General features: G+C 42.9%; 1 protein-coding gene across 1 annotated transcript in view; it reads right to left on the bottom strand.

The window, feature by feature from the left end:
- Dip2c (disco interacting protein 2 homolog C) overlaps positions 1–24349 on the bottom strand; it is a 201761-nt gene that overhangs the window by 25068 nt on the left and 152344 nt on the right. The window contains exons 30-32 of the mRNA XM_048812597.1: positions 19168–19336; positions 16764–16934; positions 3020–3081 (exon numbers count right to left, since the gene is read on the bottom strand). Coding sequence (XP_048668554.1) covers positions 3020–3081; positions 16764–16934; positions 19168–19336 — 402 coding nt within the window. The remainder of the gene's footprint in view (positions 1–3019; positions 3082–16763; positions 16935–19167; positions 19337–24349) is intronic.

Genomic DNA, 24349 nt, shown 5'->3' on the forward strand with positions numbered 1-24349 from the left:
ATATATATATATATATATATGTATGTATATGTGTGTGTGTATATATATATATGTATATATGTGTGCATATATATGTATATATGTGTGTGTATATATATATGTGTGTGTGTGTGTGTGTGTGTATATATATTTTAAAAACTAACAAAACTAGCATTCACTTTCAGATAGCCTCAAAACATTTCATTACTTTCCCCCTTGTACATGTGGGGAATATGTTTATTCAAGATACAGGGATTGTCTCCATGGCAACCTGTAACAAATGCAGATTGCCCAGTGCCCACCTTAGGGGCTCCAAGAATAAAATGGGTTTTAAAAACAAAGGTATAAAATCAAGTAAAAATGGCTAACACACCTATATGATCACTTGCTTCCACGAGGCAGACCTCCCTGTGATTCTCCCCAGCCTTCAGGGAGCCGCCCCCACACGGGCTGACAAGTTAACCTGCCCCAGGTCAGTTATGTGGTAACTGGGCATGTGCCTGGGACTCCCACGTGAATGCACCATTAAAGCAACAGGAAAAGTAATTAATCCTTGTGACAGAACCTAATACAGCTGAAGTGAGAAAGCCACCACCCCGTTTCTACAGGAATAGTCACAGGAAAGAAACAGGTTCCCCGCAGCCCTCCTGGTTCACCATCTTCCAGCTGCTGGTCTTGCTACAGGCAAGTGTGCTGCCCTGAGGGTAGCACCTGGAGCACATGCAATGGAGAGGTGAGGCCTCTGTGGGGAAAAATGCCACCTGGCCACCCAACCACCACACTCCCACAGCTTCCCAAGCTCCCCTGATAGAGAGCATGGAGGCTCCAAGTCTAGGAAACCCCACTGTGATCATACCAAAGAACAGAGGTGGGCCCTGGCTGAAGGCTGCTGAGGACAGTCAGGGCAGACACAAGGGTCTGTGTGCACCACCTTGTGAGAAGCAGCCTACAGGGCCACTCTGGGGGAATGAACAGCCTTGTCCACTATCACAGGTAGTGTGCTGCCCACCAGGGTGTGATATGCCCACCTGCTGAGCTCTGAGCTTCAGTCTCAGAGCACTCTGTTTCAATATGCCTACAGATTACTTTACAATTTAGGGCAAAACTATCACTTGGAAGGATCATTGACTTGGCCAGGGTTAAAGAATCAAGCACGTCCGAGGACGAGACTGCCTGCTCTTTCTAGCACAGCAAATTGATCTGAGGAGCAGCGTTTCTTCTTTATCATCATAACTGCACTGGCTCTCACTTCCTTTTCCCGAGTCACACCCTTTCTCAATGGATTGGCTGCGCTGAAGAGAGTCAAAACGTAGCTTCAAAAAAACCACTGGTCAAAGAAGCTCCTGGTATGCTCTGTCCTTTTACAAGAGGGAAAATCCTTGCCTCCAACCTTCTCTGATTTCCAAGGTACTCTTAACACAAAGTTCAGCAGTTTTTATCCATAGTGCATTATAATTTGTTCTCTATGAATTTTGAGGGCCAGGCCAGACAGAACCATATGACATGACTGAAGCGAGTCTCTGATGGAACAGTCTTCACTTTTTGAGGAAGTTATACAAATATAAAATTACTTTCAAATACTTTTTATAGGAGGTAACATAGGTTTGTTGTAAAGCCCAGAAGTCATCACTTGGAAAACTACACTCCTGGAATAACGTTTCCATCTTTCTACGTTTCTGGATTTTGAAAATGTTCCAGACTGAGCATTGCTGCGATGCAGCCAAGAGTCCGGGGGCAGCCACTTCCTCTGGGCCTCGGTCTCCAGTGCCTCCTGAGGGGCTGCAAGCACAGGGCTCCTCGCCTGCTGATTCCCTAACTGCACAGCACATAGGTTTTTTTGAACAGGCGGGTCACACAGAACCACCAGGGCCAGGTGGGCAACTCTAAGTGTGACACAGATAAACATATGGTGCTTCTCACTTGGGGCACGACTGACAATGTCACTTGTCCTGTGCACTGCAGGAGGTTTGGCAGCACCCCTGGCCTCCACCCACTAGATGGCAGTGGTACTGTTCCCGGAATCACCCAATCAAAGATGACATCAGGTGTGTCCAGACATCCGCTGGGGGCATGAGAGCCCTGCTGAGAACTGCTGATGAGCACAGGCAGCGTTCCCTGCCCAGGGGCCATCGGGGGGTCTGCAGGGCCCACATGGCCCAAAGAGTTCTGAGGCCTCTGGGCCTGCCCTGCCCACCCCAACACATTCGCAAACATGGGAACTGGCAGTTCCCAACACCAAAGAGCACCTCATACGGCCCACTGGGCCAGGCCAGGCCTGGTCCCCACCTCCTGACCAGATGTCTCCATTTACTGTGGCAAGTGACACAGTAGGTTGTTGGATGGGTGTTGGTAGGTGAGCAAATGAGAAATGCAGGGTGAGCAGCTCAGTGTCTGGCACATGGCAACGCAGTCACTGAGAGCTATGAAAGACAATGGGTGTGTGTCAAGGTCTGCCCATCACGTAACGCCTGGGCACCTGCAGAGTCATCAAACCAAATTATCCACTTCAGTGGGGAACGTCCACGTTAAAAACAGTAAAATCCTTTCTTCCTTCTTGTGCGTTTTAACAGGTCCCCTCTCTTGGGGCATCGCTAATGGTATTCTCTTCTTGCTTCACCCCCTGCCCCCAGGCTTCCTTATGTACCCAAAATCATCTTTCAGGCTTGCTTAGGAGGTCACCCAACAAGCTGCACAGAAAAGGCAACTTGACTTCCACTGGAACTTTCCATGGACACTCCTTTACAAGTGCGCAGAATGTTGATGTGCTTGAGGTGCAAAATGTAGCCTGAAATGGCCAAGGACAGAAAGCACCACCTGCCTCCTGGTGAGCTGGCAGCGGCAGTGACTCTGGCTGCTCTGCTGCTCGGGTACCCCCAGTTCCTACCTGCAGTGCTTGAGCCAACTTGCCCAAGTCTCCCTCTTTATCCATAAAATAATCACACTGTGAACGAGGTGAACGATGCTGCCGCTCCTCCTAGGTGGGCACCTGTGAGCCAGGCAGCCAACTAGAACAAAAGAAAAACCCACCCGGGTACCATACCTGTCATGTCTCAGGGCTCTCATGTCAACATAGACAGTGGTTGGGTCAGGTCCCGAGGTCCCCTGCAAGCAATGACAAAGTGTGGTTAACTCAAGGTTGTGTGGAAGAAAATTGGGTTCATGGCTCTCCTAGCTGGTAAGCATTTCTTGGGTAAAACCTTAAACTGAGGACAAAAACTAATGGTGCTAAACACACCTCTCCAAAATACCTATTAACTTTTAGTTTGATAACCTCAATTATTAAAGCAACATCTTATTTGGATAAAACTGGACTTTCACACAGCTTGACTATCAATCATTCATATATATATATATATATATATATATATATATATATATATATATATATATATNGAAAGCAGAGAACAAAGTAAAAAGAAGATCAAAAACAATGTCAAATATGGAAATCACTGAAATTAATCACTGTATCATTAAAGGCTAAAAAAAAAAATTAAAGATGTCAACATATCCACAGAGCAGCAGAGTACGAGATGATTACTTGAATACGTGGGCCAGAGTCATTTTTGGTAAATGAGGAAGATGCGTCATTACGGGGCAGTTTGCTTTTCTGGTGCTTTCTGAGGTTTCTCTGAGGGACGTGGAGTATGCATTTTAAAGCTGTTGACTTTCTTCATGGCAACATTATTAAGCTTCTGATAATGATGATTAAATACATAAATTTTTACATCTAAAATTGTGGTATCCATCCCTATTCATTTATAAAATTTAGTAAAAGAAAAGCAGTGGCGCATCCTGTAATCCCAGGGGCTCAGAAGGCTGGGGCAGGAGGATCGACAGTTCAAAGCCAGTCTCAGTGAAAGTGAGGCGCTAAGCAACTCAGTGAGACCCTGTCTCTAAGTAAAATGCAAAATAGGACAGTGGATATGGCTCAGTGGCTGAGTGTCCCTGAGTTCAATCCCCGGTTCCAAAAAAAAAAAAAGAAAAAAAAAAAGAAAAGCAGCAATAACACATTTGAACTGTGAAGGGCTAAGATGCTGGGCTCTCACACAGTCCAGCTCAGAAGACCCGAGGAATCACCCCGAGTGTCGGGCACCACACAGCACTGCTCCCTGAAGATACACTCACTCCTCTTTTCCTCTCCCCTCCATGGTTTGGGCACCTGCCCGCTGCCACATCCTCTCCACGCCATGATGGGAAGACTCCAGACAGCAGCTCAAGCTTGCTGCTGGGATGCAACGTAACCTTCCCTGAGCCACTAGGGTATCTTCTAACATTCCCAGGAAAGCAGAGAAAGCAGGTTTTCACAGTCACCTGCAGGAACACCCATGGTCCTTGGGTGTAATCTCCCCACTGCCCACACACCCTACAACTACCAGACAGACACCAGACCCCAGCAATCCTGTCTTGGGTTGTGGTTTGTTAATAAAACCAGACTAAAAATTTACCACCTCTCAGAGCAGAGCAGAGTCTGTAAAAACAAGCAATGGTTAAAAAAAAATTCTTATTCCATTTTTCTGCCACTAGCTCCTTTGTGATACTTATAGCTCCTGCTCTCAGCATCTTTAAAAAATAGGCAGGACGTGAAGAAAATAATTGGGTTAACTGTGCACACAATCTGAAGGTGCAGTGGACTTTCACTGGGTATATTCAAGCCAAATGCAATGATCTAAATTTCCTTCATGACTCCTTGAAACCTAGATATTAATTGGGGGAAAAAACAGTGTTTCACTCTAAATTATTCTAATTCACAAATTTTAATAAAATAGCTTAAGAAAGCACCTCAGAAAAAAGCCTGTGTTACTGGTCCCTCATTTTGCTTCTTGTATACGTGCAGAAAGCAATGACTACAGCCTTCGAGGTCTGAGTTAACAAAGTTAGGTTAAAGTACGGATGTTTCTCAATTTCAAAAACCCAATGATTCAAAGTTCAATTCCTATACTTTCTAATTCCTAGACATATTAAGGAGTGCAAACTCAATGAGATCTTCACATTGCTACAGAACTCAGGCCAGCATTTCCTTAAGTGAGGAGATTCTTACTAATAAATATAATTGTCCCTGAGTATTTAAAAATCATCAAATAGTTACAAAAAGAAAACAAAGCTATCCATTCCAACTAAAGTTTATTCCAAAGCAAAGAAAGCATTTTTGAAATCACAAGTTATGTTAATTAGAAAAGAGGACAAACCTTAAAATTCAACTGTATGATAAAAATGTTATACATACTAAAGTTATTTTCTCACTAATATAAAAGTGCATATCCATTAAGTATTGTTTATGGAATAAACAAACCTTACCTTTCTTGCAGTTCTAGGGATCAAATCTAGGACCTTGCATGTACTAGGCAAGCATTCTACCACAGGGCTACCTACCCAAGCCCTTAAATGAACTATATGTAAATATCAGATGAACGTATATAGACTCATATCCCAAATATCAGCAAAGAAAACCCTCGACAGTGCTAATTGGAACACATCAGCTGATTGGTGATTTTATTATTCAGTAATTCAGTCATTAGTACAATTAAATAAAAACACCAGGAACGAAACAAGTGGAAATGCACAGGGCAAACAGTCCAGAGGCTGGTACAGTGCTCGCCTGCCACATGATGTCTGAGGAGATGAGAAAAAGCCTCCAACATGTCCCCCAGGACCAGCAGCACTCTCCAGCTTGAGACAGAAAATGCTACAAAATCTGGCCACTGCTCTGTACTCCAATTTCCGAGAGCACTTCTCTATCCTCACAAAAAGATGACAGGCTTGGAGGAGCTTCCGAGGTGCGCTGAGGGACCATTCCTAGGCACAGCCATGGCAAGTCCCTGCCAAGCCCCTGAGGAGGACCAGGACAGGAAGCCTCGGCACAGTCCTGTCACCCCTCCCTTGCCGCACAACTCCAGCACTACTTGCCTTTCCTGCGACAGGGAAGGTGCATGGCACAAGGTCCTGACCACCTTCCTGTCTGGCAGAGGGGCACCCCAGGGGTGCTCATAAAGTAGGCAAGAGCACAATCACACACCAGCTTGCTGATTCTCTTGGTTTGACATCGGGGCGTCCATGTGGCTGTGTTCTGGCGAGGGCCTTCTGGGACCTGCACACGTCTTCCCCATGCATGTGTACAGAAACAGGGGCTTGCTTCCTCCCGTTCCTCCTATAAGGACGCTAGCCCTACAGGATGAGAGCCTCACTTACTGCTACTGCCCAATAAGCCATCTTCAAACATGGTCACACCAGGGGCGAGGGGCTTCAACACACAACATACTAACTTGGGGGGTGTGAGAAGGTTCAGTCCAAACCAGGGCAGTTGGGAACAGTGTTCTTGAAATGTCAGATCAACTTGGTTAGCGCTGTCCAAATCTTTTATATGTTTATCACATTTTCCTGCTGTATTTTATCAATTGCAGAGCAAGGGATGTTATCTCCGATGATCCAATTTGTCACCTTCCTCTTTGGTCACTTTGGCTTTGTGTATGCTGGGGTTCAGTTTTGAGCTGCACATGCTTTAGGGTTTTGCCTTATTGATAATCAGCTCCCTGACCCACATCAAGTGCACACTTTCTTAGGCGAGGCTTTGGGTCTGGCACGTCTATTCAGGGAGACAGTGACGTCTTCTAATGCCAGCCTTGCCTTCACTGACAACCTAGCAACTTAGATGTGATGGTCAAGCACATTCCTTATAACACCATGCCGACAAGTCATTTTTATTCAGTCTGAAAATCTCTGCCTTTTACCTGGAGTTTAGTTTATTTACTCAATTTCCTCCCATTTTATAGGGGTGTGACTGTTTTCAAGTGCACAGTCCAGGGGCACTCAATACATTCAAAATGTCGTGCAGCTGCCATGGCCAGTCTTTTCAGGCTGCCTTAAAATTACAACTTACAAATGACAAACACCGACTGCTCATGGTTGGAGGCTGAGAAGCCCAGGGTCAAGGTGCCCACACTTCTGAGGCGATAACTCACTTTGTTTCCAAATGCACCTTCTAGCTGTGTCCTCAGGCAGCGGAAGGTTTGACAAGCTCCCTCAGGACTCTCATATAAGGGCAATAATCCCATCCACGCGGACTCCACCCTCATGATCTAACCAGGGACTAAATTTCAACATGAATTTGTGGGGGGGGGGGGGTGGGCACACAAAACTTCCAGACCACAGCAATCACTATCATCTAGTTTATTTACTTTTAACATAGTTGATACAAAGGGCTGTTTTTATTGTTCCTTTCCTTCTTTCTGTTTTTATTCATGACCAGACATTTTTGGAATAGCATTCTCTTTTCTAATGACCTTCTTTGTGCTAATTTTTTAGTCACTGGTGTAGAAATTTGTACCACTTCCTGTATCCACCTTCACAGTGCACTCCACCAACAGTACGACTCTTAAAACAGTTGTCCATTACCTCCCGTCTTGCCCCTTAAAGCCTTATTACTCCTACATAGATCAATGGCTCAATTTTTACTTTCTGCTTTGAATGGTTAATCATTTTCAAAGGGATATTAAGAAAATTTGTATATTTACATATGGATAGATCTTTAAAAATGCCAGTCTTTTTAATGATTTATTATAGTTGTATGTAATGCTGGAATTTGTTGTTATATATTTGTATGTGCACACAATGTAATGGTATAAAAGTTTCTTTTGTCTTGATCTTCTCTGGTATTTTTAATTTCCCCTTACACATTTGGGCTTTGTTTCACTGTCTTTTTAGTCCTAAGGAATTTCTTAGCATTTCTTGTGATGCATATTTACTGATAAATTCCCTCAGATTTGCTGCCAACAAATATGTATTTTTAGCTTCCATTCTGAAGGACATTTTACTGCATAATCATTCTTTAGCACCTTGAATATATCATTCCGCTGGCATCCACCACTTCTGGTGAAAGCATGGTGTCATTTTTTGTCACTTCCTTCTGGGGACAGTGTCTATTTTTGCAGGTGCTTTAGGCTGTTCCTCTCTCTGCGTCTTCACAGTGATATGGTTAAGTTGGGGCTTCCTTTTTATTTTTTTCTGCTTGGAGTTCTTCAATCTGTGGACTGTCCTCTCACCAGTCTCAGCCACTGTCTTCAAATCATGCTTCTAACCCATTTTCTCTCATCTCCTCTTTTAGGACTCCTATTGCACCTATGTTAGACCACTTGATGTTTTCTCACAGATCTCAGCCATTCTGCTCCATTTCATCTACTTCTTTTAGTGTTTCAGTTAAGAAAATTCCTACTGATGGGACTCCAAGGTCACTAAATGACTCTTTCCTCTGCTGTATCCACATGAACCATAGAGAATTTATTTCAAATGTTACAGTGGTATTCTAGGATTTCCATTCAGTTCTTTAAAAAAAAAAATTTCCATCTTTGTGCAGTATCTCCCATTGCTTCTTGTATGTCATATGCCTTTTCAACTAGCTTTTTTTAAAAATATAGTTTGATCAACTTCATTTACAATGCTGAGACATCCATTTCTTTTAACAGTGACATTTATAGGGTTACTTTTTATATTCATCGTTTTTGTATTATGGTTATCCATGACAGTAGAATGTATTTTGGCAGAATATACACAAAGTATAACTGATTCTGTTGGGTTCCCACTCTTGTGGTTGTACATGATGTGTAGTTACCTGGTCGTGCATACAGATACAAGGCCAGGAAAGTTATGACCCATTAATTCTACTATCTTTCCTGTTCTCCTTCCCACTCCCTTCCCTTTGTCTAGTCCAATCTATTTCTATTATCCCCCTCCCCATGTCCCTTTTTTTTGGGTTAGCATCCACAAATCAGAGAATATTTGGCCTTTGGTTTTTTGGGATTGGCTTATTTCACTTCACATGACATTCTCCAGTTCCATCCATTTACCAGCAAATGCCATAATTTCATTCTTATTTATGGCTGAGTAATATTTCATTGTGTAATATACCACATTTTGTTTTAATTAGTTATACATGACAGTAAAATGCATTTATTCACCTTGATATATCATTCATAGATGGGATATAATTTATCATTTTTCTGACACATTTTCTTTATTCATCCATTGAAGGACACACGTGTTGTTTCCACAGCTTGGCTATGTGAGTTGAGCTGCTGGGAACATTAATGTGGCCACATCACTATAACTAGGTCAAACGGTGGTTCAATTCCAAGTTTTCTGAGGAATCTCCATAGTGCTTTACATAGTGGTTGCACCAATTTGCAGTCCCATCAACAATGTATGAGAGGACCTTTCTCCCCACATCCTCACTAACATTTATTTTTAGTTATATTCTTGATAATTGCCATTCTGACTGGGGTTGATGAAATCTCAGTATAGTTTTAATTTGCATTTCTCTAATTGCCAGAGATGTTGAACATTTTTCCACATATTTTTTGACCATTTGTATTTCTTCTTCTGGGAAGCGTTTGTTCAGTTTCTTCGCCCATTTATTGATTAGCTTATTTTTATGGTGTTAAGTTTTTTTAAGTTCTTGGTACATTCAGGAAATTAATGCCTTATCTGTGGTACTGGCGGTGAAGACTTTCTTTCAATCTGTAGGACCTCTGTACATATTCTTGATTTTTCCTTTGCTGTGAAGCTTTTCAGTTTGGTACTAGCCCATTGATTTTGATTTTACTTCTTGTGCTTTAGGAGTCTTATTGAGCAATTCAGTTCCCAAGCCAACATGTTAAGAGAGTTAGACCTGCTTTTTCATCTAGTAAGTGCAGGCAGGGTCTCTGGTCTAATGCCTAGGTCCCTGATCCACTTTTGAGTTTTGTGCATGGTGAGAGAGACAGACTTCATTTCATTTTGCTGCGTATGGATTTCCAGTTTTCCCAGCACCATTTGTTGAAAAGACTATCTTTTCTCCAATGTATGTTTATGTTGCCTTCGTCTAGAGTGAGATAACTGTATTTGTGGGAGTGCTTCTGCATCTTCTATTCTTTATGTCTGTTTTGGTACCAATACCATGTTGTTTTTGTTATCATATGTCTGTAGTATAATTTAAGGTCTCGTATTGTGATGCCTCCTGCATCACTTCTTGTGCTGATTGCTTTGGTTACTCTGGGCCTCTTATTTTTCCAAATGAATTTCATGATTGTTTTTTCTATTTCTGTCAAGAAAGTCATTGGCATCTTTATAGCAATTGTATTAAATCTATATGATGCTTTTGGTAGTATGGCCATTTTGATAATATCGATTCTGCCTATCCAGGAACATGGGAGATCTTTCTATTTTCTGAGTTCTTCAATTTCTTTAGTGTTCTCTAGTTTTCATTATAGAGGTCTTTCTCCTCTTTTGTCAGGTTGATTTCCAAATATTCTTTATTGGAAGCTATTGTAAAGGGGAAAGTTTTCCTGATTTCTCTTTTAGCTGATATATTATTGGTGTATAGAAATATAATTGATTTACTGGTACTGATTTTAAAATCTGCTACTTTGCTGAATTTGTTTATGAGCTCAGGAAGTTTTCTGATGGAGTTTTGTTTTGGGGGGGTCTTCTAAATATAACATCATCTTATCGGCAATCAGGAATAGTTTAAGCTCTTCTTTTTTTGTTCACATCGCTTTCTTTTGGCTGATTGCTCTGGCTAGGGTTTCAAGGACTCTGTTCAACCAGATTCTTGGAGCATGTCTACCATAGCTCTAATAATTAAAGTCTGATAATTCTAATTTTTACTCCATTAGACGTTTCCTCTTGCGACCACATGTAATATTTTTTCTTGTCTTTTATTTTTTGATTGCATAGCAAACACCATGCTTAAAAAAAGACAGTAGATAATATTTCACTCCACAAAAATGGCATAGCTAATCTCCTGTTGGGCCACCAGTGTGGAGGTACAAGTTCATCTGTGTTACAGTTGATTGTGTTGTTGCAGCTGCAGACTTGGCTCCTGTGCCCAGGAGCAGGAGCAGGACTTGAGATCTCAGCACCAGCCACCCTGGATATACATATATATTTTATATATGTATAACAGACATATATATGTAGAACAGTGTGTGAGTAAGCAGGCACGGCTATATTTTATGGTCGGGAGCCAGTCTTTATAGTTTGGCTGCTGGCTATTTAGGTGATGGTTGACATTCTTCTCTCACCAGTCTTACCTCCAGGTTCCTCCATCACCCTGCGGCCAAGCTCAGGAGCCTCAGAGACGTGCTTAGCCCACGCCACCTCCATCCCTGCAGTGGCCTTGTGATGGCCTGCCATGGAGAGGGGCACTCAGCTTGCTGGTCCTCCTTTCAATGCTCAGGAGCTTCTGCCTTGCTCCTACCGACCACCAGAAGGTCAGGGGGAAAATTTTCAGTTTTAGGGCCCCCACCTAGGACACCACAGGCTGGTTGCTTTCCATTTGCTACAGGCCTGGAGAATGCAAGGTGGGTTCTATCAGGTCTCCTTCCCTGCTCCCAAGCTTTGGCATCTGACCTCTGGGGTGGGTGGTGCCCATAGGAAGGCATGGAGGAGGGATGCAGGTCCACAAGGCGCTCTTGAGGACCCCCGTCCACCTTGCCAAACTTTTCCACTGCTGGCTTTTTTTAAATTATTATTAATTTGGGCTGGTTTTGTTTATCCTTTCTATGATCAATTCCTTCTGTTGCTCCTCTGCAACAGGTAAAACCACGTGTGGGTCTCTTTTCTTCCAGGAAGAATTTAATTAATTTAGATTTGTTGGAAGTTTCAGCTGTGTAATGGATTTTTTAATTTAAAGCCATGTTAGGGCTGGGAAAACGCTCTTTTATGACTTAATAAAAAATAAAGTTGAAGTCCCAAATAATTTGTAACAATTTTATATTTTGCTAAAATCAGACTTGTTTCTAAGGTTGGTATCAAGTGTCTTGATCGATGCATAAACTTACCAGGAGTCATTGCAGATAACAGGGTCAGGGAAAAGCTGGGTCTAAACTGATTTCTCTGGCAGGACCCAAAGGCAGGGAAAACCCCGCTCACTGTGGATCTGGCAGCCCAGGGCATCCACTGGCGCAATGGCCACTGAACCCACCTGCAGGGATTGGCGCATGGGCTGGCCTGCTCTGCAGCGTTTGGCTAGGGCACGGCCGTGCCTGCTTACTCAAACACTGTTTGTTCTGCTTTGAGCTCAGCAGCTGTGAAAAGGCCACATGGATGGCAGGCTCAGCTCCTCACTCTCTGACCTTTCAGTGAAGAGTGCCCAGTGAGGGCTCATACTTAGGTGACGCGTGAGCCACAGAACACTAGGAAAGCGCTCAGACTGTGACGCCAAGGAATGACCAGCTTGGTTCTGGTTTCTTGATTCAAGGCACAGACTACGTCCAGGAATTTCTATGATTGTGATAAGCAACCATCTACTGCTGTGATGAGAGACAACAAAACCAAAGCTCACCTGTGGTGTTACCTCAGACATTTCGTCACTGTGTACTGGGACCTTAAACTGTTCCCATGGTTATTCCCACATTCCTAAAGGTACCATTGGAAGGGGCCATTGAGAACCTGGTATATCCAACACTGACTAACTGGTGTGGTGACCTCCAGCTCCTTGCTCACACCAGACATCCGAAACAGTTGACGGATGAACATTGAATACCCTTCTCTCCCTTGACCCCCTTTCAGACAGTCTATTCATGGCAGGGAATTTCACAGTCTTCTCTACACATGGCAGAACTGGAGGAAGAGTCAACATCACCTAGAAAACCCTCGATGTGGAATTGGTCACAGTAACTCTGGAAACCTCGGCTTGTTTCCATCTTGGACAGTGAGTGTATTCATGCAAGTAAAAGTGAGGCTGTATTACGGGGGCTTTTTTCAGGGGAAGGGTGGAGAGATGCATCAGAATGGGAACGTGGGTTGACACTGGGCAGCTGAAGGGAAGGGCTGAAGGTGCCGTCTGTCATTCTTTTTTTGTCAACAGGCATCTCAATTCTTTCTATATTGGGAACTCCCCCACTTTTTGAGGCCTGTTGGACACAGAGCTCTTCAACAGAACTCAAGGTCCCAGAGGCTGAGGCTCTCCTCCTAACTGTCCTGGAACCTGAGGTGGGGGAGATAAGAGAACCCTGCCACAGCCAGAAGAAACCTCCAGCCTCTGGCTCCTGGCAGTGAAGGGGTCTTAACAGGTGGAGGTGCAGGGGAGGCTAGGCCAGGGTGGGGTGCAAGAGCCGGCTTAGGGCACAGCTGGGAGAGCACAGTGTCCTCCCCATCAAAGGCCACTGTGACACGCACAAGCCACTCCTGCTGCCCAGCCCCGACACCTGCCCTCCAGCCCCCTTGTGTCTGGAGAGCTGCCCAGTGACGTTCTAGTACATTCCTTGTCACTTAAATTGCCGGAGGTGGTCTATTGCTTATAAATTAGAATGCCGGCTGATACACTTAGTAACTGAGAATACAGTTTCCGTGATCTCAAACATTAGTTTCCATTATCTGGGACAACATGTATCAGTAGGAGAGGATGTAAAAATGTCAGCCGAATGTGACTAATTCCCTGAAGCACACAAACCCCTGACAATATCTTATTTATTTTTACTTTCCTCATCTAAGAGCGATGGGGTGGGAGGAAACAAGTGAGCTGAAAGCTCACATTAATGAAAGTCTTGGAACTATTTGTTTTGAGAATTACTTAAGATTTATTCATTTTAACAATGACAACTTCTATCACCCGAGTATTTGTATTTTCCTTTGTGCAAGTTTCGAGACTGATGATTGCCTAGAACTGCTATTATTGATTTAATCACATGAAGCCATTTTAATGAAACTTTCCTCTCAAATAACCATTGTTTTTCTATGCACTAAATATCAAAGCTCCTATATAAATTTTTTTTCTTAATAAAGAAACAACTGCTGAATGCAGTGGTGCAGGCCTGTAATCCCAGCAACTGGGGAGGCTGAGGTGGAAGGATTCCAAGTTTGAGGCCAACCTCAGCAACCTTGAAAAGACCCTCAAGTTCGCAAGACCCTGTCTCAAAATAAAAAGCATAAAGAACTGGGGATGTGGCTCAGCAGTAAAGTGTCTCTGGTTTAAGCCCCAGTACCCCACCCCACCCACCCCCCAAAAAAGAAAAAAGAAACAGGTCTCCTGTAGAAAATAGAAAACCTCCTTTCCCTTCCTCTGCTGGAAGGAGAATGCAAATTTTCGTGTCACATATCTAATGCAAAGACCTTCCAGCTTTTATTTTTAAAGAGTAATTGTGGCTGTGAGAAATGTCTTTTCAAACAGAGGTTAATAAACATGTGACACAATTTCATAGTACTATGAAAATTTTATGTTAAAGCCAATTAAACACAGCTCCAACATCCAATTTCATCATAAATTCAACAAATTGAAATGAAGTCATTTTTATAGCTCAACATGCTAGGAATGACATTCCCAAGATTACAAATGGCACAGACTTCTCCATTTCTTTCCGTTTTTACTTCACAGCTTTGTTGGGAGAGTTCACTCAAGGGCCTTCATTATTCTCGTGTTAAAATGAAATGACTCAACTTCCCCCTAATGGATGCTGGAGGCTCTAATGAGATTCTCTCTTGACTTGAAGGGTCCAATGCAATTGTTGGAGACTGCACTGCAGGATTTTTTGTGTGAACATCTTTTTGCTTAAGGAGCAGGACTTCCTCTTTGAGCTGAAAATGCTCAGGAAGCTTGAAGAACAGCAAATCCTTGGTTTTCACTTGCAAATAAGAGTTACATACGATGCTGTGGTTTTTCTGTGGTGGCAGTTCACACCATGAGCTCATTTGCAGACAATTCAGTAATGCCATGTGTTTGTCACTCAGGAGACCAGGCTCTAATCAAATAAGTACTCATTTAATATGTGATGTGACTCATGTTCAAATGCAAAGGACTGGTGGCTAAAGCAATCAACTTTCAATACCTTCATGAAACTTACATCAAGAAGTGACTACATGACGTGAGAGTGTCCTCAGTGGAACTGGGTCCTCCAGGACAGAAGACACCCATGTCAGAAGTTCTAAGACATGGCAGAGGTGAAGCCAGTGGAAGGGATGCTGGGATTCAGAGGAGGGAAACCCTTGCAGCCAGAGGAAGCTGGAAAGATTTGGAGGGGACCTAAAGGAGAAGCGGCTCTCTCCATCTGAGGACAGCGCAAAGTCCATTTCAGGCAGAGGACAGCATGAATCTGGGTGTTGGAAAGCACAGGCACCAACAATTGCGGTAGAGAAAGGAGTTGGGCCTCGGGTTGTACAACTGGGAGACCTTGGGGGCTGGGCAGTGCAAGAACCAGAGAGATGCTGAAGAGGACTGTATTTACCAACCCTTCACTCATCCCTAAGAGCTGGAAGATGTCATCAATCAGGTGGGTTCTAAAAAGTACTTATCAGTGTCTGATCAGCATTGGCAAAATTGATACCCCCCCCAAAGAGTAAATGTTACACATTAAGTGCTTATTAAGGCCTTTAAGTTCTCAAAAAGCAAGAATCAAAAACCAACCAAACAAACCCATGAGCAGTGTACCAGCCTTCTCCAGAGACCAGGAAATCCTTCTCAAACTGATACCAACAGAACACTGTCCCCAAAAGACACACTTTGTAAGCCCTTGAATGTGTAGACGAGGCTCCATTTCTTGTCTAGCTAACTACCTACCCCAGAGGTAATAATCTCCTCCCTAGATCTAACCAAGTGCTCTACAGAAAGCTCTGTCACATGTAAGCTCTATTGGGGAGCATGGTGAATGTCGCAGAAAAAGCCTTGCTGTCACAAACAGCGGATCAACTCAAACAAACATTCCCCTGCACTCAGCTCTCACACACTGGCAATTCTGTGCAAGGGGAAAACTAAATTTTTCAATGTCCTTAAGTTAGGCATAAGCTGGAAATTTAGAGAGCATCCTGGCTTTTTGTGTTTCTAAGTTTACACATTAAGTGATTCCTGTAATTATCTCTGGGTACTTGGATTATATGAACATTATTCATTAGCTAATTTGTACTTTTGGATTTTGTTTTCTAAAATAAGTACTCCCAAGAAAAGAAACTAAATTTATATAAAACCCAAACATTTCTGGTTATCTTCCTTACTGCACATTTACTATGGTCAGGTTCTACAGTAACAGGTACAGGATGGTACTTCTACTCTCCGGACCTTGGGTTATGTCTCCTTTGCCTTTTTGACAGTATCATGTTTTTAAATTCTGCAACAATTAAAAGAAAACAAACTTTTCTAGGACCAGTCTTGCCTCAAGGCTTTTGGACTTCCTACAGTTCCACCCCTCTGCAGTGTCCCCGAGGCCTTCCTCCACCACCCTCCAATGTGACTCCTTGTGCTCAAGTCACTCTTCATCCCTTTCCCTCTCACTGCACAATAACCTCTGTAGACTGGGGTATTTCATAGGAAGAGCTCAAAAAGGAAGGGAATAGCCAAGATGGTCAAGAAATGAACCAATAAAAAAAATTGGAGGGGGCATAACAGTGACTACAAAGCCACCTGCTAGAGCTGCCTCTCTGTGACCTATGTCACAGGAAAGCAGCTTTGCTATTCCTCATTCTGCACTGTTGCCATAGCAGCAAGTTCCCCAACGTGCTGAGCACCACGAAACTCTCCCCACAGAAATCCTGTCTGTACACCCGAGACTAATTCAATGACAGCAGAGGTCTGAGTGAAGTGCTACCCCTACCACAAAAGGTAAAGTGCTGCTGGACAGAGTAAGTGTTTTGATGCTGGCTATGAACAATGGATACGAATGCAACTCTAATTAGAAAAGAAAAAACAAGTGTATACTGAGCACAGGTACTTGACTGAAAGCTCCTGTGTAGGTTAAGTATCAGCTGAGGACTGTACGTGGAGGTTGAGCTGCCCATCATTCCAAGATACTCTCTCAACTCAGGCACTTGGTGTCAATGACACTCACCTGCAAGCAAATCGCCAGGTTCACTCTACAGCCAAATGAGGTGCTGACAGCCCGTGGGTGGAGGCCCAGGTCCTTGAACAGCTTAGAGAAGGACTGTGTGAGGGCGATCCGAGGCCGTTCTTCTGCCACCACCACACAGGTCCTCACTCGGGACAAGTCCAGTCCTCGTGCCTAGAAATAAGGACAGTGATGCTAATGCGGTCTTTGATTAGCTGCGTGTACCTTGGTGTCCCTACTCAAAGCCTCAGGAGCAAGGGGCAAATCAACTCAGCTCCACATTGCCAGGGCTGTCCGTACCCACACTGTTAATTAAACTGGTTCAGGATGCCCTTGTAAAAGTAATCCACACAGATTTTCTAATTCTTAAAGATGCTACTGCCATATTATAAATGCTAGCAAGAGGCAACAGCAAGAATCATGGTGAGGAAAAGCAGCTTCCTTGGTGAGGTGGCTGGAGAGTGAGCAACAGTAGGCCTCTGCTCTCTTGTGAGCTGAGGTTCACAAGGACACTGCAGAGAAGTGAGAACCCCCATCTTCAAAACAGCAACACAAAACTGGAAGGTGCAGACAACGTCCCCACCAGGTAGACAAGGTCACTGATCAGCGCTCCTGAGCGGTTTATTCTCTGTGGCATGCACATGGTTCAGCTTGCTCAATTTCTGCAGCAAATTCAGACAGCTAAGGCACCCAGCTCACGGGAGGGATGCTAGTGATGGATTTGCATCTGAAAGTGTGAATGTTGGTGACTTGGAGAGGATGCCGGGGGTGTGCAGAGGGGGACTACCAAACCCAGCAGCTCCATCCTGCCATACTCCTCAAGGTGCTCTCATTTCCAAAACAGAGGTAACCATCAAGGGTCCCCATACAGGAGGAAACATTTCCAGACAACTGTGTGTGCACGCATGCACGCGCGCTTGAGTGCCTGCATGTGTAGGGCTGGAATTGAGCAAGGTACTTGTGCATGTTAGGCACATGTTTTACCACCCAGCTACATGGCCAGCACTTAAGTTTGACAGTGAAGTAGGATATATGATCATGTACCTAGTTACACAGGAAAATTGAAATCTGGGCGATACCAGTCACATATTTGTACATGTAAAGGTCAGAGGCAGGGCACCACCAGGTTTGTGACAGAGTCTGGAACTAGAGATTAGGAATTTGGTTCCAAGCTTATGAAGAGAAGGAGTGTGGGAAGGCTGCTCAACTTCCCTGAACCAGAGTTTCTCATCTTTAAAATGGAGACAACAATGGTTCCTTACTTAGTATCATTCAATTATAATATTATTTGATTTCAATAACTTATAGATACACCCAACAAGGTCCGTCCGTGAAAATGTACTCAATCATTTCACAATGCAACATAGGTGGATATGAGAAGTCTTACAACTTTTCCCTGTGTGTATAACCTCAAATAGACATTCATATAGCTTAATATCAAAGCTGTTTTATATTTTGTTTTCCTGCTGAAACTAAATGCATGATGCCTGAATGAGAAAACCATGCAGGAGATACAAATGCACTGCTTTGTTGTTTGCATATACTCTGTGTGTGTGTGGGGGGGGGTGTGTGTATGAATACCAGTATGATCTGTATAGACCAAGGACCTACACACTAGACATTCAAACAGTGAATGGTGGGTTGGCTTATAATCAAAACAGGTCATCTCAGTACCCCCTCTCAGTTATCTGGAACTGACTATTTAATTTTCCACAAAAATGTGTATTAAAAAATTTTTCATTAAGACAGGGAATATTACTATTCTTTCATAATGGCAGTCAAGAAAAATCACAACTCTATTCTTGCAACTGTAAAATGGATTTTGGGTGGGACCAGTCCTTCAAAACAGTCTTCCAAGGCAAACAAAAATGAGTAGCAGCCAGGTGCAGTGGCACACGCCTGTAGTCCCAGGGCTCGGGAGGTTGAGGCAGGAAGATCAGAAGGATCGTGAGTTCAAAGCCAGCTTCAGCAACAGCAAGGTGCCAAGCAACTCAGTGAGACCCTGTCTCTAAATAAAATACCAAACATGACTGTGGATATGGCTCAGTGGTCAAGTGCCCCAGAGTTCAGTTCCCAGGAAACCACCCCCCTCCCCCAGTGAATTCAAGCCTTTCTAGTTAAACACCAGTATCAGATAACCGAGTTCACTGGAAAACTTAACTCACACAACAACAAAAAAACAAATTTAGGATATTTCAAGTAGACATAGAAATTAAAACATCAACATTTTACACTCTTGCTTATAATGTGTGACAGTGGGAAACTTCATGGCAACCAGTAAGCCTGAGATGGCAAATTACACCTTGGCTCTTTGAAGGACTGTCCTAACCCAACTGCCAGAGTCCCCTCTGTGGACAAGCGGGCTCTTGTGCACTCTTGAACTCAGGCTGGGCATGCAGCGGCTTACCTTGAGGGATTCTGTTTGGGAGCCCAGCCCCTTGGTGCAAAGCTCCATCACCGAGTAGGAGCAGAACGTATCCCGCACCTTGTACTGACTCACAGCTAGCAGCCACAGCGCAGGATTGGTCTCCAGCTCCGAGGGCGGGATCAGAATGGACTGGTGCCCAGAGTACACACTGTGGAGACAGAACAGGCCATCAGGGTGGTGCTCAGTGAGGTGGAAAAGTTAGGGCAACATTCACCTCAGAAAAGGGAGGACTTTGAACAAGCCCCGTTGTCATTTGTAGGACAGGGACAGTAAAACCAACTCCATAAAAGGAAATCATGTTTCTGAAGACATTCCAAGAAACATGGAAGGTCCACAGGAATTATAATGCAGGTATTACGACTGTGAACACCTATTCAAAACATCTAAAAGCTGCAAGGCTATTGGGTTTCTCTCAATGCTGCTGAATTAACAAAGTGGACCTCTTCTGTAGGGGACACAGGCACATGTTCTGTTATAAAGTTTAGAAAGTGCAAAACAGGAGCTCTTGAACCACAGACGTGGCTTGTATTTTGTTAATACAGCTCTTTGAGGAACAAGGCTGCAGCCTGTTATGTTTAAATATTGGCTCCAGCAGCTTTAAGCTGACTGGTTGGAATGGAGAACACAGGAGCTAAAATTTTGATAAATACCCATTTAAGAAAACCTACACCTTCCCCTGGTTTAGAATACCGAAATCCAGAGTCAAAGAAAATTAAGACAATTCAAAGAAGATAGTTGCTGAAACTTTTAGGTATAGATTTTTACTTTTAAATGATTCAAACAAATCATACAACAACAACAAAAAAAACTAAGGAAAATACAAGCATTCTTTAATTTCACCTCCATATTAGAGGAATGAGGAAAATAATGGATGTCACACAAAATATTCTAAATAAACCAACTTTTAAAATTTAAATGAAAAAATTTCTGGCTATGTAAAATTCATACATGAAATAGCACATTAGGCCACATTCCCTGCTATAATACTAAAGCTATTTCTTCTTTAGTGCAGCTAACTCATTTTATGATTTCCAAAATTGTTAGCAGGAATCCACTCTGTTCAAGGACTGTAAGGAAGTTGGCCCACATAATCTCCTTCAAGGAGGACCCTTCGTATGGAAAGCTATTCTTCAGGGAATGTGACAAAGGGCATCCTGGGGAAAGTTTCCATGTCTTTCTTTATTCCTATATTCCTATGTTTCATTTATTTTGTCAAAAGGAAATATTGCAAACTGGCCCTTTTGTGTGGCCTTCCAAAGGGCATTGATCATCTGAGAGCCAGGAGGTTAGGCATGTACGGGAAGGAACACCAAACCTCAAGTTATCTCTCAGCTGTAAATAGGCTATTTTGTCCTAATTTTAAGTATTGTGGTTAAAAAAAAATCTGTAACATAAATTTACCATTTTATCTATTTCTAAGTGTGCACTTCAGTGGCGGGTGTGCACGTGGACACATACACAATATCTTCCCACCATAAAACAGCGGATCTGGCACACACTGCAACATGAATAAACCTTGGAAACATGATACAGAGTGAAATAAGCTGGGCAGAAGAGCCAAAGACCGCACAATTCCACTCCTATGAAGTATCTAGAACACGCCAACTCAGAAAGTTGACTGAAGGATGCTGGGAGGAGGAGGAAAAGGGACAGATTCAATTTGGAGTGAAGAAAGCAAACTGAAAACACTGGTTATGGTTGCACATCATCATGAACCTAATTGACACACTGAAGTGTACACCTCTTGTTGGCACCAGCAACACACCTAAGAGGTGAGTACCATCTCTCCCCACAGAGCCATAGGCAGAGACCTGGGCCCTGTTGTGGAGGCGGAGGTCCTGAGATCCTGGCAAAGTGGCCTCATCTCAGTGTCTGCCTGGAGCCAGGCAGCACAGAGGACGACTTCCCACCTGCACTGGGTTCACTGGAACTGATGTCCCACCTCTTGGAGGCCTCCATCTTTGTCTTGTTCACTGTTGCTTTGGGGCACAGTACTCCAGAGTTAGCCTACAAACTACGTATGACTTCGAGAAATGATTTTTCTCTTGATTTTGACTATCATTTCAATGTTGTTCTCAAATTTTACTTTATACATGCCATTATAAGGAGACCCAAAAGGAAGAAAATGAAACACAAATGACCCCTACTTTCCGGAGAACGAGTCTCAGGATTAAGGATTTGCTTAATCAGGACTGTTGGCACACACAAGCGGCTAGACACTCAAGGTAAACTCCAGGCTGGAGAATTTCAGGCATACTTGCGAAAATTCAATACAGTTTCACTGCCTCTTTACCCCCATATAGGGGAAGTCAAAGTATGGAAAAATTGATAAATCCTGACAAAGCAAAATCTGACTCATGAACTTTCTACCTGGCCTGTACCTTGCCGAATCCAACTAATGTGACTGATTGCTGCACTTATTAGCCAGTATTGATTTTTTGGCACTGGTGATAAATATCCCTATGGAGAAGACTAACATGCTTAATAGAAGGTTGCTTATTCTGATGACATTATTTTCTAAGAGTTTCTGGAAACTCAGCTAGTCTAGTTTAGATCTTAATTCCAGAATAAACAAAACGCTTAAAAAACTTTTTGGTATTTAACAAAAACTTACATATTAGCAAATCAACGATTCCAGATTATTCAACTAACTCAGTTGAAAACAGCCACACTTCTCTCCAGCGGGCTCAAGGGCTGGGCCTGCTGAGGGCAGGCTTGCTGCTGGAAGGTCTCTGGATCTCAAATGCTTTTCAATTATTCCACTGTCACACCTTTCCATTTTTAAAAACACCAGCTTCATTTAGGGATACTTCACATAGCAAAGAACTTACCACATTAAATGTAGAATAATAACTTTTAGTAAGTTTGCAGAGTTGTACAATTATCACCAGTGCTGGTGTAGATCATTCCCATCACACTAAAGATAGTCCCTGTGTGTTTGCCATCGATACCTCAAAACCTAGCCCTAGTCTCTGTAAATTTGCATTTTCTGACTTCATATAGTCACAGAGCATCGAATCTGGCTTCATTCACTTAGCATCATGCTTTTGAACCATCCCCCCACCCCTGTCCCCACACACTCTGCAGCAGTATTCCACTGTACAGATGACGAATCTTGTGGACCCATTCACCTGCTAGTGGACACATGTGTTCAGCCCCACCCAACTTCCCAGTTTGGACCAAGGCTTTTGGGAACAGTTGTGTAGAGAGTCTTTCTGCAGACACACGATTTCCTATCTCAGGGAAAAGCCTAGGAGAGGGACTGAGAGGTCATGCGGTAAACTCACATGCAACTTTTAACTCACCAAACTGTGGTTTCCCTATTGTTGTCTCATCGACAAAGTGTGACAATTCCAGTTTTTCCACATACATGGTTACGATTGCTTTGTAGCATAAGTTTGCAGTTAGAAATGCTCAACTTGGTTGTACCTTTTCTAGTGCATGTGAAGTACTTCACATGGTTTTGCTTTTTATTGCCTTAATGCTAGACATCTTCTCACGAGCTTGTTGGCCATTCACATGTAGGGTTTTTTTTGGGGGGAGGGAGTACTGGGGATTGAATCCAGGGACACTGAGCCACATCCCCAGTCCTATTTTCATGTTTTATCTAGAGACAGGGTCTTGCTGAGGTGCTTAGGGCCTTGCTAAGTTGCTGAGGCTAGCCTTGAGCTTGCAATCCTCCTGAGCCACTGGGATTGTAGGCGTGTACCCAGCTTATGTATGTTCTTTTGGTGAAATACCCATTCAAACATCTTGCTCATGTTTAAATTGTTGCTTTTATTCTTGAATTTTAATAGTTCATTATATGCTCGTTAAGGAACTTTACCAGATGATTTGCAAGTATTTTTTTCCAAGACCATGGCTTGCCTTTCAATTTTCTTAATGTCTTTTGATATGCTAAAGTTTTTGAGTCTAATTTATCAATATTTTCTATGTATTATGGCTTTGCTGTTATATGTAAGATATCTCTGCCAACCCCAAATTAATAAGATTTAATCCTGGGACTGGGGTTGTGGCTCAATGGTAGAGCGCTTGCCTAGCATGCGTGAGGCACTGGGTTCGAATCTCAGCACCATACAAATAAATAAAATAAAGGTCCATCAACAACTAAAAAAAAAAAAAAAAAAAAAAAAAGAGTTAATCCTGTGTTTCCTTCTAAAATTTTTAAATTTTTGCTTACACCTCATTGGCGTTAATAGGTATATGATGTATGATATTTAAATTATCTACCTATGTCCAATTTTCCTAGCATCATTTGTTAAAAAGATTATCTTGTCTGCCAGGTGCAGTGGTGCATGCCTGTAATCCTAGCAGCTCAGGATGCTGCTGGAGAAGGATCACAAGTTCCAAGCCAGCCTCAGCAACTAACCAAAGCCCTAAGCAACTCCTTCTAAATAAAATATCAAAAGGGCTGGGGATGTGGCTCAGTGGTTAAGGGTGCAGGGATTGAACCTAGGGACCCTTATCTCTTCCCTAGTGAATCACTTTGCTACCTTTAAGGAAAAAAAAAAAACTTATAAGGTTTATTTTTAGACTCTCAATTCTGTTTCAATGATATGTATCCATCCATCCAAGTCAGTCTAGGGTGTATACTAGTACCAAATTGACTTGGAGACTAGCTTCCCAGCAATTTTTGAATCAGGAATTGGCATTCTGGTAGTTTGAGTTCTCCAATGTTGTTATTCTGTTTCAAAATTATTCTGACAATTCTACAAAGGGGGTCCTTTGTCTCCCTTTTAGGATCATCTTGTCTATTTCTGTAAAAAAGCATGCTGAAGTTTTGATTCTGAACCTATGAATGCATCTGGGAAGAACTACCATTTTAATATTGAACCTTCCAGGGCATGAATATGAACTATCTGATGTGCTTTACAACACACACCCGATCTTAGAAAACATTTTGCAATAACTAATTATATAAACAATCTTCTGTTTTGTGATTAAAGGTAGTTTTAGGATTAAAGTTTTACTTTTGGGGCTGGGGATGTGGCTCAAGCGGTAGCGCGCTCGCCTGGCATGCGTGCGGCCCGGGTTCAATCCTCAGCACCACATACAAACAAAGATGTTGTGTCTGCCGAAAACTGAACAATAAACATTAAAAAATTCTCTCTCTCTCTCCCCCCCCCTCCCTCTCCTCTCTCTCTTTAAAAAAAAAAAACTA

The sequence above is a fragment of the Marmota marmota genome, unplaced genomic scaffold (genome assembly GCF_001458135.2).
Source record: "Marmota marmota marmota unplaced genomic scaffold, marMar, whole genome shotgun sequence".
In the NCBI taxonomy this organism is placed as follows: domain Eukaryota; kingdom Metazoa; phylum Chordata; class Mammalia; order Rodentia; family Sciuridae; genus Marmota; species Marmota marmota.